The sequence below is a fragment of the Xenia sp. Carnegie-2017 genome, unplaced genomic scaffold (assembly GCF_021976095.1).
Source record: "Xenia sp. Carnegie-2017 unplaced genomic scaffold, XeniaSp_v1 HiC_scaffold_3, whole genome shotgun sequence".
Classification (NCBI taxonomy): Eukaryota; Metazoa; Cnidaria; class Anthozoa; order Malacalcyonacea; family Xeniidae; genus Xenia; species Xenia sp. Carnegie-2017.
In genome coordinates this window covers 4,129,597-4,145,357 of record NW_025813493.1, presented here as the reverse complement: position 1 = coordinate 4,145,357, position 15,761 = coordinate 4,129,597, and the positions used below count along the sequence as shown (strand labels likewise).

At 36.4% G+C, this 15,761-nt stretch overlaps 1 protein-coding gene across 3 annotated transcripts; it reads left to right on the top strand.

The window, feature by feature from the left end:
- Positions 1 to 171: 171 nt before the first annotated feature.
- Positions 172 to 14,938, top strand: LOC124454093. 3 transcript variants are annotated; one of them, XR_006951335.1, is made up of 8 exons: positions 2,432 to 3,599; positions 4,051 to 4,139; positions 4,287 to 4,349; positions 4,443 to 4,516; positions 5,073 to 5,251; positions 7,001 to 7,206; positions 14,061 to 14,329; positions 14,685 to 14,938. XR_006951335.1 is itself a non-coding variant. In XM_047004903.1 (5 exons), the coding sequence occupies exons 1-5, from the start codon at positions 247 to 249 to the stop codon at positions 5,128 to 5,130; spliced, it is 399 nt and encodes a 132-aa protein (XP_046860859.1). In that variant the 5' UTR covers positions 172 to 246; the 3' UTR covers positions 5,131 to 5,161. The 3 variants fall into 3 exon arrangements, 2 of the variants coding, with proteins under 2 accessions (XP_046860859.1, XP_046860858.1); XM_047004903.1 differs by lacking the exons at positions 2,432 to 3,599; positions 7,001 to 7,206; positions 14,061 to 14,329; positions 14,685 to 14,938 and adding an exon at positions 172 to 364 and having other exon boundaries at positions 4,054 to 4,139; positions 5,073 to 5,161; XM_047004902.1 differs by lacking the exons at positions 2,432 to 3,599; positions 7,001 to 7,206; positions 14,061 to 14,329; positions 14,685 to 14,938 and adding an exon at positions 174 to 364 and having other exon boundaries at positions 5,073 to 5,161.
- Positions 14,939 to 15,761: the final 823 nt, after the last annotated feature.

Below are 15,761 nucleotides of genomic sequence, written 5' to 3'. Positions count from 1 at the left end.
TTATGTTGCTAAGCCAACATGAGTACTCAAATAGAATTGGTTGTTCCTGTCGAGTAAAGAGCCAATCAAATACTTTGCCTTTAGCATGAATAATTCAGAAAGCAATAAATGAAACTCATTTGTGAATAGTTAAGAAACAAGTGCACATCGTACGAGGAGTATTTCTAAACTATTAATTACCAATGTAATTAAAAGTTTTTATTCGCTTGCAATTTTGCGCTCGTGGACTTTAACGCAAAAGGGGCGATGTCTCTAAGTGTTCCAGCACACGAAGATGAGATTTTAAAGGATAATCAATCTAATACAACAACGTCAACCTCATCCAATTCCACCATCGGTGACCAAAATCTGGATGAAAGCGTTGGTAAGTGATTGATTATAATTTTTCAACACCGGACTTTTTGCAAGATCGTTTCTTTCAAATTGTATAATCGCCAAAATCTTTCATTGCGTTTTAGAACTTTCGGTTTCGATTTCTGATTTTCTTTGTCTGTGAAGGATTCGATACTTTTAGATGTTGTAGAGATGCGACTAAATCCCAAATACCATTTAGGTGTTTGTTAAAATGTATACAGCATATATTTATAGATTTTAATTCTGTTGTAAAAGTTTTTGTTTACGTTTATTACTATTTATGTTTTATGTAAATTTTTAGTGTGTAGTGGTTTGCATATTTTAATTGTCTTAGTTTCAAAAGAAAATTTTACTGTCAAAGAAGTTATAAAAACCAATGCACTATTTGGCTTAACTTAAAAGTCATTAGGTCATCGAACGCTTTAACCAAAAGTTGGTACAGTGACGTTGTTACCGAACGAATACTTTACTCATAAAATTACCAATTTTTAGCTGAATATTATTCATTTTTTCGAAAATTAATTCCGCTCATTGTTTTTCCAGCGAATGAACACAAAATATTTGCTTGTAGAGTAAGAATCGGAGGCCTTCCTAGTAAGATATTATGGTTTGTAATACTATGGACTAAACAAATGTAAAACTCTTATTGTTTACAGCGTCTCCACCGCTTGGTGTTAGTTTTAACATAAATAAATGTTTGATCTAAAACACAATCTCTTAAGCCGAACGCACACCGGCTCATTTACAAGCAGACACGTCGCACTTAACCTACACGTTTTTCTGGTACACAAGAACAAAATGAAGACAATCTGTCGTTTTAAGTCATCTGTTTGCACATTGAGACAAACTGTGAGTTTAACAAAAGCGATGAAATCATGCAGCATAAAATATGTAAATGTTACATACAGTAAAAAAGCTAAACTTAAAATACGAAAGTGGCAACTATTTGTCCAAATGAGATAGTTGATAACTGCCAACTGTAAACTATTAAAATTTTATTTACTCGTTATAGAATTGTAAAAGTATTGCATCTGTAAGTAACATTTTTTAGAATATCATTTTAGCAAACGTGGTTGTTCCAAGAAATTTAGGAAGTTTAACAAGAACTACTGCAGAAACGAAAGCATGAAAGGAATTAGCTTGATTTCGTTTTCTTGACCGCCCAACCACCAGTGGCGTGCGGTCATGCAAGCGTAGGCAAGCGCCGCTTGCCTAAGCATTTTACCGAACAAAAATTTTTTGGATCAATCTCTGAGCAAAATCAGTTTAAATTTTTCTGTTCTAAACAATGTCAATGTAATCTTTTGTCTAAATTGTCTTTACAGTTGAAATGCTTGCTATTTATACGCGATTTACTGTCGTGGTTTTCGGTTTCACTTTGCTACACTTGTAAGATGAGTCAAGTGGATTAAATACACCTTAAAAATTTCTTATATATTAACCAAGGCAAGCGCGCTTGCCTTCGGAGCTCAATTTGAATATTTGCGCATGCGTTAATCTAGATTTGGAGGCTTCTTATTCGAGGAATATCGAAAAAAGGCAAGCGGCGCTTCTAAGGGCGCCGCTTGATAGCGATTGGTCAACAGTCTTGTACGCTCGCAATTTTAAACACATATCAGCGCACGAATAATATTCGTATATTCAACACATTGGACATCCGAATTATTCACGCCGTTAATGTTATCGTTTATTAAAAGATGACTGAGAGCGAAAGGTAATGTTCTGATTTCTAATTCAAAGTAGTAGGTGCTTTACTGGTTATTTTATTATTTTCTGCGCCCAATGTGCGTAAACAAGCAGGGGCCGCAGTCTGCAGAGATATCGAAATGCACGCAAACGTGTGTTGTGGTAAAGTATGACTAGCATTATGACCAAAACACTATGCTCTTGTCAGTCTTGTGTTGTTGAATTCGTAAATTAATGACTAAAAATAAAAAGTGCAAGGTATTAAATAATAAACACGACTCTCCGATATTCTGAAACGTACGAGCCAGTGCCAGACACATTTTGAAGAACGGGAGAACACGTTGCCATGACGTCATTATACCAAAATATAAACATTAAACAACGCCATGGCCTCAGATTGTAACACACCGTGCCAATTTTGTGCGCGAAACTGGCTGTTCTTAATTGTTATAATCACGACTGCTACAATACATTTCGCGCCTATTGTCTTGCAATTTATGTATGTAGAAGATATTATCTGTAGCATGTAATACAAGATTATGATATTGACAAGAGCTTCCTTTTGCGTAGTAGTTTTGATATTTGTATCCGGTAGATATCATGTAACTGATGTAAGGTATAAATAAGATTGATGCTCCTATAAAATATATAGCATAGGAATTTTCATCCTTTTATGTTCTACTTCTACATTCGGTATTTTCACGACACCTGTACAACATGACTGAATGCATTGTGGAATCACTGTTATCCCGCTCATTTGGATTGAGACTTTTTTCCGAGAAACAAGAGATCGTCGAAGGTGGCCGTCCCACTCCTGAGTTGCAAGGACTACATACAACATCCAAGCGAAGTGGTAAAGTCTTTATTCGAAGTTTTCAGACGTCAAATTACGACAAGTACAAATGGCTGGCTGGCTCCTCAAAATTGAATAAGTTATTTTGCTGGCCGTGTCTTTTGTTCAACTCAACAGACAAGACAGTCTGGTGCAAGAAGGGATACGATGATTTGGCCAACCTGTGTAATGCCGTCAACAGACACGAGAAAACGAAGACACACTTGTCCAGTTGCCTAATGAATGCCAGTTTTGGGCGTACACGCATCGACATGCAGCTAGACGAACAGGCCCGTCAACACATCTCAGCTCACAACTTGATGGTGCACAAGAATAGAGAAGTACTTCGCCGTTTCATTGATGTTGTTTGCTTTCTTGGCAAACAGGAACTTTCTTTCAGAGGTCGGGTGGAGCTGGAGGAGTCTGCCAACAGGGGCAATTACGTCGAATTGATAAAACTGCTAAGTGCATATGACCCCACGCTTGAACAGCATCTTCATACAGCAACCGTGTTTTCTGGACTTTCTAATCGTATCCAGAACGATTTGATTGTTGCTGTCAAGGACGTTATGTTGAAAGCAATAAAAGATGAAGTGATGAGGAGCCCATTTGTCGCTATTTCCCTGGATGAAACCTCCGACGTTAAGACCTTATCGCAGCTAACAACTATAGTTCGCTATGTCAACCCAGTGGTAAAGCTGTGGAGCGCTTTCTTGGATTTACCGATGTAAGTGAGGATAGAACTGCGGCTAGACTGAAACAAGAAGTCGTTAAAACCCTGAACGAGTACGGATGCGGCGAGAAACTGATTGCCCGAACATATGACGGTGCTCACCCCCAGCGCTTGCCTATTAAATTCGGTCACCGCACGCCACTGCCAACCACTACACAGTACGACGCAGCGTTTGCATATTTCTCTTATGTAGATCATTTTCAATCTCTCTTAACTCTAGCTATTGCTTTGCAAAGTGAACAACAAATTTAGACTAAGTAGTTTAAAAAAGACGTGTCAATACACAAATGTCAGACAATTCGTTAGGTGTGAAAATTAACTAACAGATACGAACAATAGCATCAATACTAATCAATACTGTATTTTTAGCAATATCATACAACACCAAGAATTTAAAGTGTTTTTCGTTTGTATTTTCGATATTATAATCTTTCTAACTCCATAGTAGACAGTGAGGGTGATGGAGCAGAAAGTTCTTTAAGAACTAATAGTCCTAGAAAAAGTAACAGACAAGACATTAAGCCGACGGAAACGGTAAATCATCAATACTCCATTAAATAGAAGTTATCACTGCTAATAAGCACTCCCATGATTACAAAAACTGAGTAACATATTTACCAAGAGAAATTTTCATACGATATTTCAAAATTTTCTTGAATTGTATTTATTATGTTTCTTTAGCTTACTGATCCCCTGACGCTTTTACAACAGGCAACTGAAAATAATTTATGTAAATCTGAGCAGGTAAACAAGAAAGATTACAAACATTTGCTATACACAATGTCATATGTAAGTCATGAAATCTACCATGAAAACGAATTTGTTGCGTCTTATTAGTGCACTGATTATGTTTATCTGGAAACAAATAATGAAAATGAAAACCATAACAGTGGAAAACAAGATGAAAGAAGGTGCGGCTCTTCCGTTATTCATGCATAATACAATCAATTTAATCAATATACTTTCTAATAATGAATTGAAAACTTAAGTCTATATTTTAAAAGCTCACTCACGTTAACACTTAAAGAATCACTGTCAACCACAATACAGCCTGCGCTCAAATGATCTTCGCGGCCATTTTCTTGGTTGAATCACGTTGTATCAGTTTGTAATTTGTGGATATTCTATACATCTTTTGTGAATGTATAAGAATTAGTGTCGTTTTTTGGATGAAAAAGTATTTTCAATAGCTTGCAGGTGATTTTTTCTTTAACGTATCTGTTTGGCTGGTCAAATAACTATTCAAAACTATGGCAAGCTTAATGGTTGAGTTAAAATTCATGCATTAATATAGCAAGACTTTTGCTACAATATTTCAAATGAAACAATTAGCATAGTAAAAAGGCAGTCTTTCATTATTTATGAGGTGATTTTGAAGCTTCGCTCAGTAAGTGTGAGTGAGCTTTTATACTACAGGCGTTTGTATCTCTACACTTTTCTCAAGCATTGTTCTTCATTTTCTTTTAGAGAGGCGATACAAACTCAACAAATAAAAGAAAAGAAACGTTTACTGTTATTTTTATAGCGGTTTTAACGGAAAGTTTTGTAGAAGATATTGAAAAAGGTTTCAAAGTTTTCATACGTGGAGACAAACCAGTTTTTGGTGGATGGAATAAGGGATTTGGAATACCTGTTGGAACAGAAACGTATGTATTGCACATTGTCATTGTAGTTTTATTGTTGACCGATCAACATCTGGTAGCAATCCATGGTTAGTGAAAATAGATTATCGCTGTTACTTTATAGTTTCACAAACATCAAAACGTTGTGAATTTCAGGCACTTGTTTAAAAAATGGGAAGTGTTTATTAAGAAATATAGGAACAATCAAGGTCTATTTGTTTAAATTAAGCGTGCAGGGCGTACAGTCATATTTATGTACAAGGTTTTTTATTTTGCTTTTGGCGTTTTACAGTATACGTACTTTTGTGTTTTCTTTAGAAAATTATTTATAATTTTTTCCTTCAACTATATGCATTAAATATACTGTAACGGTCCATTATGGGGAAGTAGTGATCTCTTCAAACTTTTCTAAGCGAATCAAAAGCGCACTGTTTCACCTGAATTGACACCTGCAATATAAACAACAATTAAACAACGAGCTTGGGTGGGGGTAAGCCTAAATCAACCTATCGCATTATGCAAAGTAGGAGCGAGTAATTTATTTGTTTTAGATGAATCATACAATTCATAAAGAAAAAGATTGTCAATTGTCAAAGTTTTCCTTTTTTGTTTTGTTTAATATATTTGTTGTTGTTAACATTGTTAAATTAAAATACGAGCGAGTCGTGCATGCTCAATGCAGGTTTAGTTATTTTGATTAAGTTTTTGTTTCTTTTAAATATTGTTGTATTTAATGGCAATATACGTCTTCTGTAGATTTACTTTCTGAAATTATAAATCCATTTTAGTATCAGAAACCTAAGTGAAACGAAAGAAACGGTCAGCAGACATGTTTTTTTTGCTACTCGCAATCTATGAAAAAATAGATTATGAAAAAGCAGAGTAGCCTATCAAATTAAAGCACTTGCAAGAGAATACGAGTACGAATCTGCTAATAGAGAATGAATCTTTACCATTAAAGTTAGTTTTAAGCAATATCGAAATGTAGCTAACTATATAAGAATGAATTTATATGACTAGCGAACAATTATCGAATAAAGCTGAGCATACTATCAACAACCATTTACATTGAGGTCAATGTTATCTACCAAAGAAAAGTGCAAAAGGATAACGTTTACACGTGACCAAGGTCGGAATAATTTTTGATATAATGCGAAAGCCAAATTCAATAATTGTTTTATTATTACTGAAATATTGTAAAAAAAATTTGATGTAGCTGAATCATTTTCAAAACCTCAGCTAATTTGTCTTTGTCAAACGGTTTGTATACTAGTTGTTCTGCTATAAATAATTTGAAAATATGTTCGTGTAAGACCAGTTTCGTTGCTTTTTTAGCCTTTTCTGCATCCTATTTGTTCAAACGCTTTTGAATAGACAGTTCTTATTGTTTTTTTTGGCAAACCTCGTTATTGTTTGATTTTTTTAAAACTGTCTTTTAATGCCATCTACAATTGTGCCTTGTGGAAACTATTGTTTGTAAATAGGACGTCATATACTGATATACATCAGGATGTGTTTACAGAGAGTTTACAATCAAAACTCAAGTTTTTTATTGTTTATACATACAATAATTCATTTCGCCTTAGCCTATAGATGTTTCTATGTCAGAAACGGAAAAAGTATGAGACTTATCCCAAAATAAAAATAAGTTTAATTGACTCTATTGAGCGATTTCACATAATCATACATTTAACACTAAAATGTGTATGTCAGGATGATTGTTTCGTTTTTTTAAATCAATGATGATGAATGTTTTCAATGTTAATTTTTTAGATTTGGTAAGAAACAGTTGTCGCTGAAAGCTTCCATTCAGGTTCCATTAAAATATTCAATCGGGAAATGTGCGTATAAATATGTCCTGGTGTCTTCCGATGAAGAAAAATATGAATTGTTAGTGGAAGTAGAATCCACGTTCAACTCGGATTTCGGAAAGATAAATCGCAGCCTACATGTCCCAAAAGAATACTTTGTGAAGAATAGTAAGTTTATTTTTATTGTACAATATGTATGTGTGGTCATTACAAGTAGTACAAGCATTCTATAACCAAAAATGGTTTTGATTTCATCATCCTATTTTTGAGAGGCTGATTTAGTAAGTTTTTTGTATTAAATTTTATGCAACAACTCAATAAAACGGCACTATATAGTAGCCATGTATAAAATAAGCTTAACATATTACATTTTAACAATGTGTGCAATCTTTTAAACATCGCCATTCAGCTCAATTATTAATAGGCATGTGTAGTTATATAACTAAAGATACTACTCAGGGCCGGATTAACATTTTGCGGGGCCCATGGCATAATATCAGTGCAGGGCCCTTGCCCCAACCCCTGTGTTTACCAAAATGCAATAAAAAACTGTTTTTTTAACTCAAACAATAAAACCTCGTATTTTGGCCTATTTAAACCAATACGTTGAATATAATTCCAATTTACAATCACGTACGTATAACAAACATTACATACCAATATTAAACAGACTAATATAATAAACACGATAAAAAAAGACGTAAAAGGTTTTACTGTGCAGAAGTGTTAAGCCTTATAAACGTTATGCTTACGGGATTTCATAAGAGCAAAATCATTAATCAGGGATGACATATCAATACTACGCAGAACATCATTTTCAATACTCAGAAGAGCAAGGCTATTTAGTCGTTCCTGTGTCATGGTTGAACGAAGATGATCCTTTATTAGCTTTAATTTCGAGAACGACCGTTCACCAGAACAATTTGATATCATCATACTGAGGTAAATGCGAAACACAATAACAGTGTTTGGAAATACAGTTTCCAGGTTATTTCCCACAAGAAACCTGTATATACGCAGTTCTAGGGAGTCTACGTTCACTTTGATGTCGTCATCATCATCGGATGTTACATCGACGTCATGGTCTTCACTAGGCTGAGCAGAAGATCCAATTCGAGCTGAAGAATAATGAGGTGCAGCTGCATGACTCGCATCTAATGCTCTTTTCACGAATTCTGTGTTGAGAAAGCTAGAAAACTGGAGCAATTCATCACCCAAATTGACTTCGAGGTCAGTGGAAAATGCTTTTTGCAATCTTTGTGCGTTTTCCAACACGTCTTCAGCTGGCAGATCTGTAAGCTTTCGCAGAAAGCCAAACTTTTCAGCAATGTTGATGTAAGCACTCAGTCGTTTTCGCAACTCAGCATCCAGACTATCGATTATTACAAGGAAAGTACCTGTGTGAAACTTGTCGGCTGGAATCTGCAACAAATCAGGTGCTGATCCTGGCTCGTCGTTACGACGATTTCGTTTACGCACGCGCTTGATCTCTTCTTTATATTGATCACATTCACTGAGCTCCTTTCCTTTGGCTTCAAATTCTTCAAATCTGGTTCGCAGCGAAAGGACAAACTCAATCAGCGATTCATATAATGCAACAGCAGTGTTGAGATCTTGATCAGCTAATTGAAGGATCTGACTTGTTCTCTGAAATCGTTGCAAGATTTGATGCCATAATGCTGCCAGAATTCCAATTTCAAGCTGGGCCATATCAGACGGATGAATTCCTCGCAAATGGTCTTTGAGAGATAGGATGTGTGACCCTTTCCCTTATTTGCATTACGGTTGATGTGTTGCGCTAGAAATGGATCGAACATCGATATAAGTTCTAATGTTCCCAGGTAGTTACCGTTTTTTGGCGATCCAACGATCTCATCAGTGCCGCGAAATGGTAAACTTCGCTCGGAAAGATAACGGATGGTTTCTGTTACCCGCTCAAGTACTGCCCGCCAATAGTTACGCTCATCACTGGCCTGTGTGACCAGTTCTGAATCAATACGGCAGCCAGCATCGCTACGTTGGAGTAGCTGAAAAACAGCATTACGGTGCGCTGAACTTTTCTCATGTCGTGGAATTGACTGGGATGCGCGTTTCCAGTCATTATAACCTTGTTTTCCAAAAACGATGCTGTCAGTCATGAGTTTACACGCAAAACAGAACACGACATGTTTGGATGGTGAATAGCAGAGCCAGTTTCGAGGATGTTGCTGTTTTGTAAGCTCATGTGTGTACGTGAACAAAGTTTTTTTGACATCGTCTATTGTAAGCATCTCCCTCATATCTTGTTGATGTTGCGCTGAAATCGGCATCGGAATTTCTGCACTGACTACTCCCTTGACCTGCCCAGTGCTCTCTCATATTGTCAGAAATATCAGTAGGCCATAATCCCAAATCACAAGAGTATCCATCATTGTTATCAGTGGAAATGGACGTATCACCAGATGTCAACTCCTTGGATGTGTCGCCAGTGTCGGGTTCCTCAACTGCTTCTGCCATTGTTGTCATCGCTTCATCTGCAGCAGTCAGCTCAGAAGAACCTTCATCAGCCTTCGGAGGAAACAGTTCCGATATTTTCGGCATTTTACTTAAAACTTTACTTTCCCGTAAAATTCGTTTATCCTTTGCCTTTCCTTTTGCTGCTCCAGATGCATATTTGCGATTTTTGTCGCGGTCGCGGTTGCCACCCCCACTGGTGGAACTCATTCTTTTATTGTTAACTATATTATAGCAATTAGCAAACCTAAAAATTTGAAAGTGACGTTTTAGTAATATTTACTTTCACAAAAACATAGAAGGACGATTTGACGGTTTACTATCGCACATACAGAACTGTGAGAAAATAAATCAAACACGCATACGCTTCTTGGGCCTTTGAGCTGCCAGGAATTCAGGACATTTTGAAATATATTGTTATTTCATATAAATCGGCAATTTATATATGAGGAATAAACATGTAACCAAGGAAACGTAAGAATGCACACGGCTCACGGCAGTTAGTAAATCATCAAAACTTACCAAGCGTCGCCGTCACTGCTTCAGCATTCAGCCAAATACCTTGAATATCTCCAGTTTGAATTTGTCAACAACACGTACAAGTCACAAACAACAGCAATCTCAAAAATTATCAAAATGAATCGAAAAAAGTCTGATAGTATTCAATACGGTTTGAAAGTCGAGACTACAACAATATCGAGTTGCAATCCTACTGCCAGACGAAAGACTTTATGTAATATAATAGGTGTAGCTAAATTAACGGAAACTGCAACATGTAATATGACGATACAAATGGATCTCCTATCCCATTGCAAAATATAGCCTATATTTTGCCAGTGAATCATTGATACTTGCAGTGTTACCGTTTTTGGAATTGGGCCTCACGCTTTTATATTTCAATTAGTCTTGGCCGTTTCGTTTTATTTCCCTTGTTTTCTTTTTCCAAAGGCAAGCGCGGGGCTCCCAGAAGCGCGGGGCCCGCGGCATATGCCGCTTCTGCCATATGGTTAATCCGGCACTGTATTACTACTACGTGCACGATCGTCATAGATGTTGCATCAAAGTTTAAAACTATCATGGGGAAGAACTTAGTAATACCTGGCTTGTAGGCTGTTTATATGAACCGGGCTGGAGCGCTTTACCGGTTAGCTTACTTTGCCGGGCCAGTTTATTTTTTGATTCATATGAGGCGGGTTGGCCCGGCAAGTACAAAAACATTTATTTACGCTCTATTTTGCATCGAACAGAAATTCATGAGCATGCGCACTATTATGAATTTTGTCTCTGCATGCCGTGCTAGCCCGCCTATTGCATTCACATGAACCCGTTTATGCCCAGATCCCGCCTCGCTCAAGCAAGATCCCGGCAAGACGGGCCAGCCCACCTCTCATATGAATATAGTTTGAAATTTTATGTTAATACTAAAAGAGGAGAGATCTCGCTACCGCCGGGCTAGCCCGACAAAGTGGGCCAGTCCGGCTCATATGAACATGCCTTTAGGTTGGTTGATTGCCAATTAAAAATTCAGTTGTTTGCGATAGCAATATCTGTTAAATCTTTAAGTCGCGGCAATAGAAAAAGCGCTCCGAAAATATTTCACCCGCACATTAGTTCACTTTTATTGATTGATCTAAAGAGTTCCTCAACGAAACTTTTTGAAAAATTCCTAACTTCCTGCCATTCATACTTTGAATTGACCAATCATATCATGTGTTTTTTAAATAACCAATTACGTCAAAGCTTTGTGAATCACTCCGTAACTGAAAGAAATTCGATTGAATTTTCCTCAGTATAAATGACTTTCAAATGCTGAAATTTCTTAAAATGTATGAGCTTTTGATGAACTTGTTAACTGGCAATGACCAAAAGCTATGTTTACTGGGGATTTATCGTGATTTTATTTATAGCGCCAACTTTCAACTTACTTTCTAATGTAAGCCTTTGTCCCAGTCAATGTTGTGCTTTTTGAGTCGGTGATGTTTGGCATTGTGATTAAGAACTTAAACATAAGACTTACTGAGCACTAACGGGCTACAAAGAAACAAGGCAAACCTTGTCAAAAGCAAACCTTGTTTCTTTGTAGCTCGTTTGTGTTCAGTAAGTTTTATGTTTAAGTTCCATTCAGTTTCCCCGATATAGGAGGCGTGGTAGTCGGAGCAGTTTATTTTGAAAACTGCACCTTGTCGTTCGTTGAGTTGTTCTTTGTCCTTTATGTTCGTTAGTACTTATCGTAACGTTGTGATTGGTTTGTGTGCGACACGTATTTTGTACGCGAGATAGTCTCAGAGATACTTTTAATGTAAGGTATCGTTGCTGTTGTCGCTGAGTTTTTAGTTTTGTTGGGTTCGTTGTGTTTGCAAGTGTTGCGTTTGATGAAGTCAGAGTTGTAGTTGTTTTTGTCAAAAACCCGTTTGAGATAGTTGTTTTAGTTGTGAAGAGTGTCCGGTGAATCACATATGATTTGTGCACGTCTTGTTAATGTTCTGATTGTGGTGGCTTTGTGTGATGTAGGGTTGTAAAATGATTGGTCTAGTAGTCTGTCAGTGTGTGTTGGTTTGCGATAAACTGTTGTTCGTAGTTTAGGATTGTCCTGTTTTACCAAACAGTCGAGAAAAAAAGAGTTCCGTTTTCTTCGACATCTTTGGTAAATTGTATTTGGCTGTTCTGTTTGGTGATGTGAGTGTGAAAGTCATCAATCTCGTCTGCATGTAGTGCTGTGATTGTGTCATCTACGTAGCGAAACCAAAAAGGTAGTGCATGTTTGTAATTCGTGTGCGCCCGTTCTTCTATAGATTGCATTACAATTTCAGCAACTACAACAGAAACGGATGAGCACATTGCTGCTCCATGTAATTGTTTCTAGTGTGTACCTTTGTACTGGAAGTAAGTCGAGATGAAGCAGAGCTCCAGTAGCTCCATAATGTCTTCTGTCGGTAATGGAAGTACGTCCGTGGTGTTTGTAATGAAGGTTTTTGTACAAGCGCCAGATTAAGTGGAATACTGTTGGACAGTGATTTCACATCTAAAGACACTAGTATATAGCAGTCCGGTATTTGTATAGTGCTTAGTTTTTTAATGAAAGTTTCAGTGGATTGTAGCTTGTGTTTTGATTTGCTTGTAAGTAGTTGCAGTATGTCAGTCAAGTAGTACGAGAGTTCATAAGTAGGCGAACCACAGAATGATACAATTGGTCGCATGGGTATTTGTTGTTTGTAATCAGTCCCTTCCATGACCACATTCACGCGTCCTTTGTCTGCTGGTAAAATAACGACGTTGTTGTCGTGTTTTAGCCGTTTGAGTGCTTGTTGCTTATCCTTTGTCAAATTTTTGTCACGTATAGAGGCCGGTTGTAGAGTGGAGGCTACCCTACATCTGATCTCATCTTTGGTTGTGTATGACAAGTCTCTTTGATAATCATAATATTTGTTTGATATGACAGCTGAATATGGTTTTCGATGTCAGCCAGCTCCAATGACCTTAATTCCACCTTAGTTTTTACTTCTGGTGGTTGCAATTTCTCAATTTCGAAAAAATATCTTTCCTTTTAAAAAATGGCAACATTTTTACTGAATTTAACCCGATGCCTGATTCCTGAATTCATTCAGTTACAAAGTGATTCACAAAGCTTTGTTGTGGTTGTTTGATTTAAAAATTGCGCATTATATGATTGGTCGATTCAAAAGAGGAAGTTAGGAGTTTTCAAAGAGTTTCGTTGAGCAACTCTTTAGATCAATTGATAAATGTGATCTAATATGTTGATGAAATATTTTCGGAACGCTTCTATTACCGCGACAGTAAGTTTTACACGACATTTTCTGTCTGTCGACTAGCATGTTCCAAGCGAATATTATTAATAATATAACCTAGAGATCGTTGATGGCACTCAATGATCCTGACGAATATGCACAATCTAGCTAATGCGGTTAATTAAGCCCGGTTTCCATATAACCGTCACGATCGTCAGTCTTCTGAAAGTGTGCAGGGACGATTAGAGCGATTTTATGGAAACATTTTTGAGACGATCGAAACGAACGAGGCGATCAAAGCGATTACAATCGTCTGGATAGAGCTCTGTTCTTTCCAGACGATTGGAACGATTGCGTGCGATATCGTCCCTGCACACTTTCAGACGACAGACGATCGAGACGATTATATGGAAAACGGGCTTTAATATCTGGCACTTATGGACCCCCCAATCATAGCTCTGTCGACAAAAATTGTTCATCTATAGGTTGTTTTGAACGAAATTTCAATACATAATGTCTAGCTATACGCCTAAACGACGATACCACGCTCAAATTTTATACTTAGATTCTCTCAAATACATCGACTTTGAGACAATCCTGTTGCCAACTCAAATAGATAATTGACAGATCTAGAAACAGGTTCTACCCTTTGGTAATATTTCAAAAATCCACGTCAACTTTTGTGATCGAACACCGATCTGTCCTGCAGTTATGTGTTTGATGTGGATTTTTGTAACTTCTTTTTCCGAGACTGCTTAACTATTATTGCGTGTTTTATTTTAGAAACTTTTTACAAATATGATGGATTTGTTTACAAAAACTCTGGGCGAATTCGTAAACACTTTGAGTTTGCATTAAATGACAGAGAATTATTCTTACGAAAGTTTTTTCCACAATGGATTGGGTTTGTTAACAGTTCTGAGGATGTAATACTGCGACTAGATGAGGCAATGGAGAGGCTTCATCTTTTGTACTTAGCAGTTACCGAGATGTGGATATTTAATAATGGAGTACACTCAAAGACAGAATTTTCTAAAGCCAATTTTAAAAAGGTGTAAAATTTTACTATAAAGCGTTTCTCCGTGCAAAACTGTTATTGAAAAGCAAGAATTAACAAAAAGATAATAATGCTATTACACTATTTTGATACACGAATTCCTTTAAACTACAACTTCACTAAGTCATACAAGGTAACACTTGTTGAAAACATGTTGATACCAATTGTTGAAGTTAAGAATTGTTTTAGTCAAGTTTTAATTTTTTGTTCTATGTTGTTATCATAGTATTATTTATTTCTTAAGCACATATTCTTTAAATGATTTGAAAATAGCTTTAAAAAGGCTGAACAAAACTTTGGCATGTTTCTTTCTTTAATTTCTAGTAATCTTATTTACATTCTTTGTATAGGTCTTTACTCAGTTGCTGATGCCCAAAATAAAAGCAAATCTCCTTGTTCTGAAAAATGACAAAGTAAAAAAAGAAAATAAATTTGATGCTTTAGTTTCATCTGCTATGATTGCATTTGTGTTTTGGAAATACGGTTTTGCGCCAAGCGAAAACAACGTCAGTCAAATTTTGCAGTGTCTAAAGTTTCCTGTTGACGAAACTGTTTGCGGGAACTTTTTGGCATTTTTAAACGCATTTGACCAACAAATTCGAAGGTTTGTTTGTAAAGGTGCAAATTTTTCTATTTTTTTTCTAGTTATAATTACTGGTTTCTGATTTTAATGAAAGTGCACATTTTGGGTTGTGACAAAATGATCTCACTACTTTCTTTATTTCTGTCAAAAAGACAGATAAAAAACAAGTGTTTCAGTACTCTTTCCGTCTTATGTAATTCATGTAAGATAGCAAATTATAATCTCGTCGTAGCCTTATACTAAAACGAAATAGTACTGTTCTGTTGAGGCACACATAAATAGGGCGATGGGGTGCGATGCCACCAGAGGCAAAACTAAACGTTAATTGGGGGTTGTATTCAAATCACTTTCACAGGAAATCAGTATGGCACAGCGGAATAAATGAATATGTGAATGTAGTTAATAAGGGATTCCTACACTCTATGGTGGAAACCAAACCAATAAACTTAAGAAATATGTGTTAAACACACATTTTATTCGAAAAAACCTACTTCTTCGAAAAAACTTCAGCATGCTGCCAGTGTAAAACATAAAACTGCATCAGCATGTAGATAATGTAGAACATAAAACTATATATCAATCTTTGCTTGATTTAAAGAGCAAGAAATGCAACTACATGCATCGGCACCTAATCGGTGAATATTCACCGAACATGTCTGCTGCAACTTCAAAGTAAAAATTTTTTTCCCAAACAAATTAAATCAGAAATAAATTAAAATGCAAAAAACAGATGACGTGTGATATAGAATGTGCACGTATAAGATCTTTACGAAGAATAGACATCCTTATTTTTATCACATAGACATTTCCGTTTGCGTGTGTATGTGAAGTTATTGCCAATTCA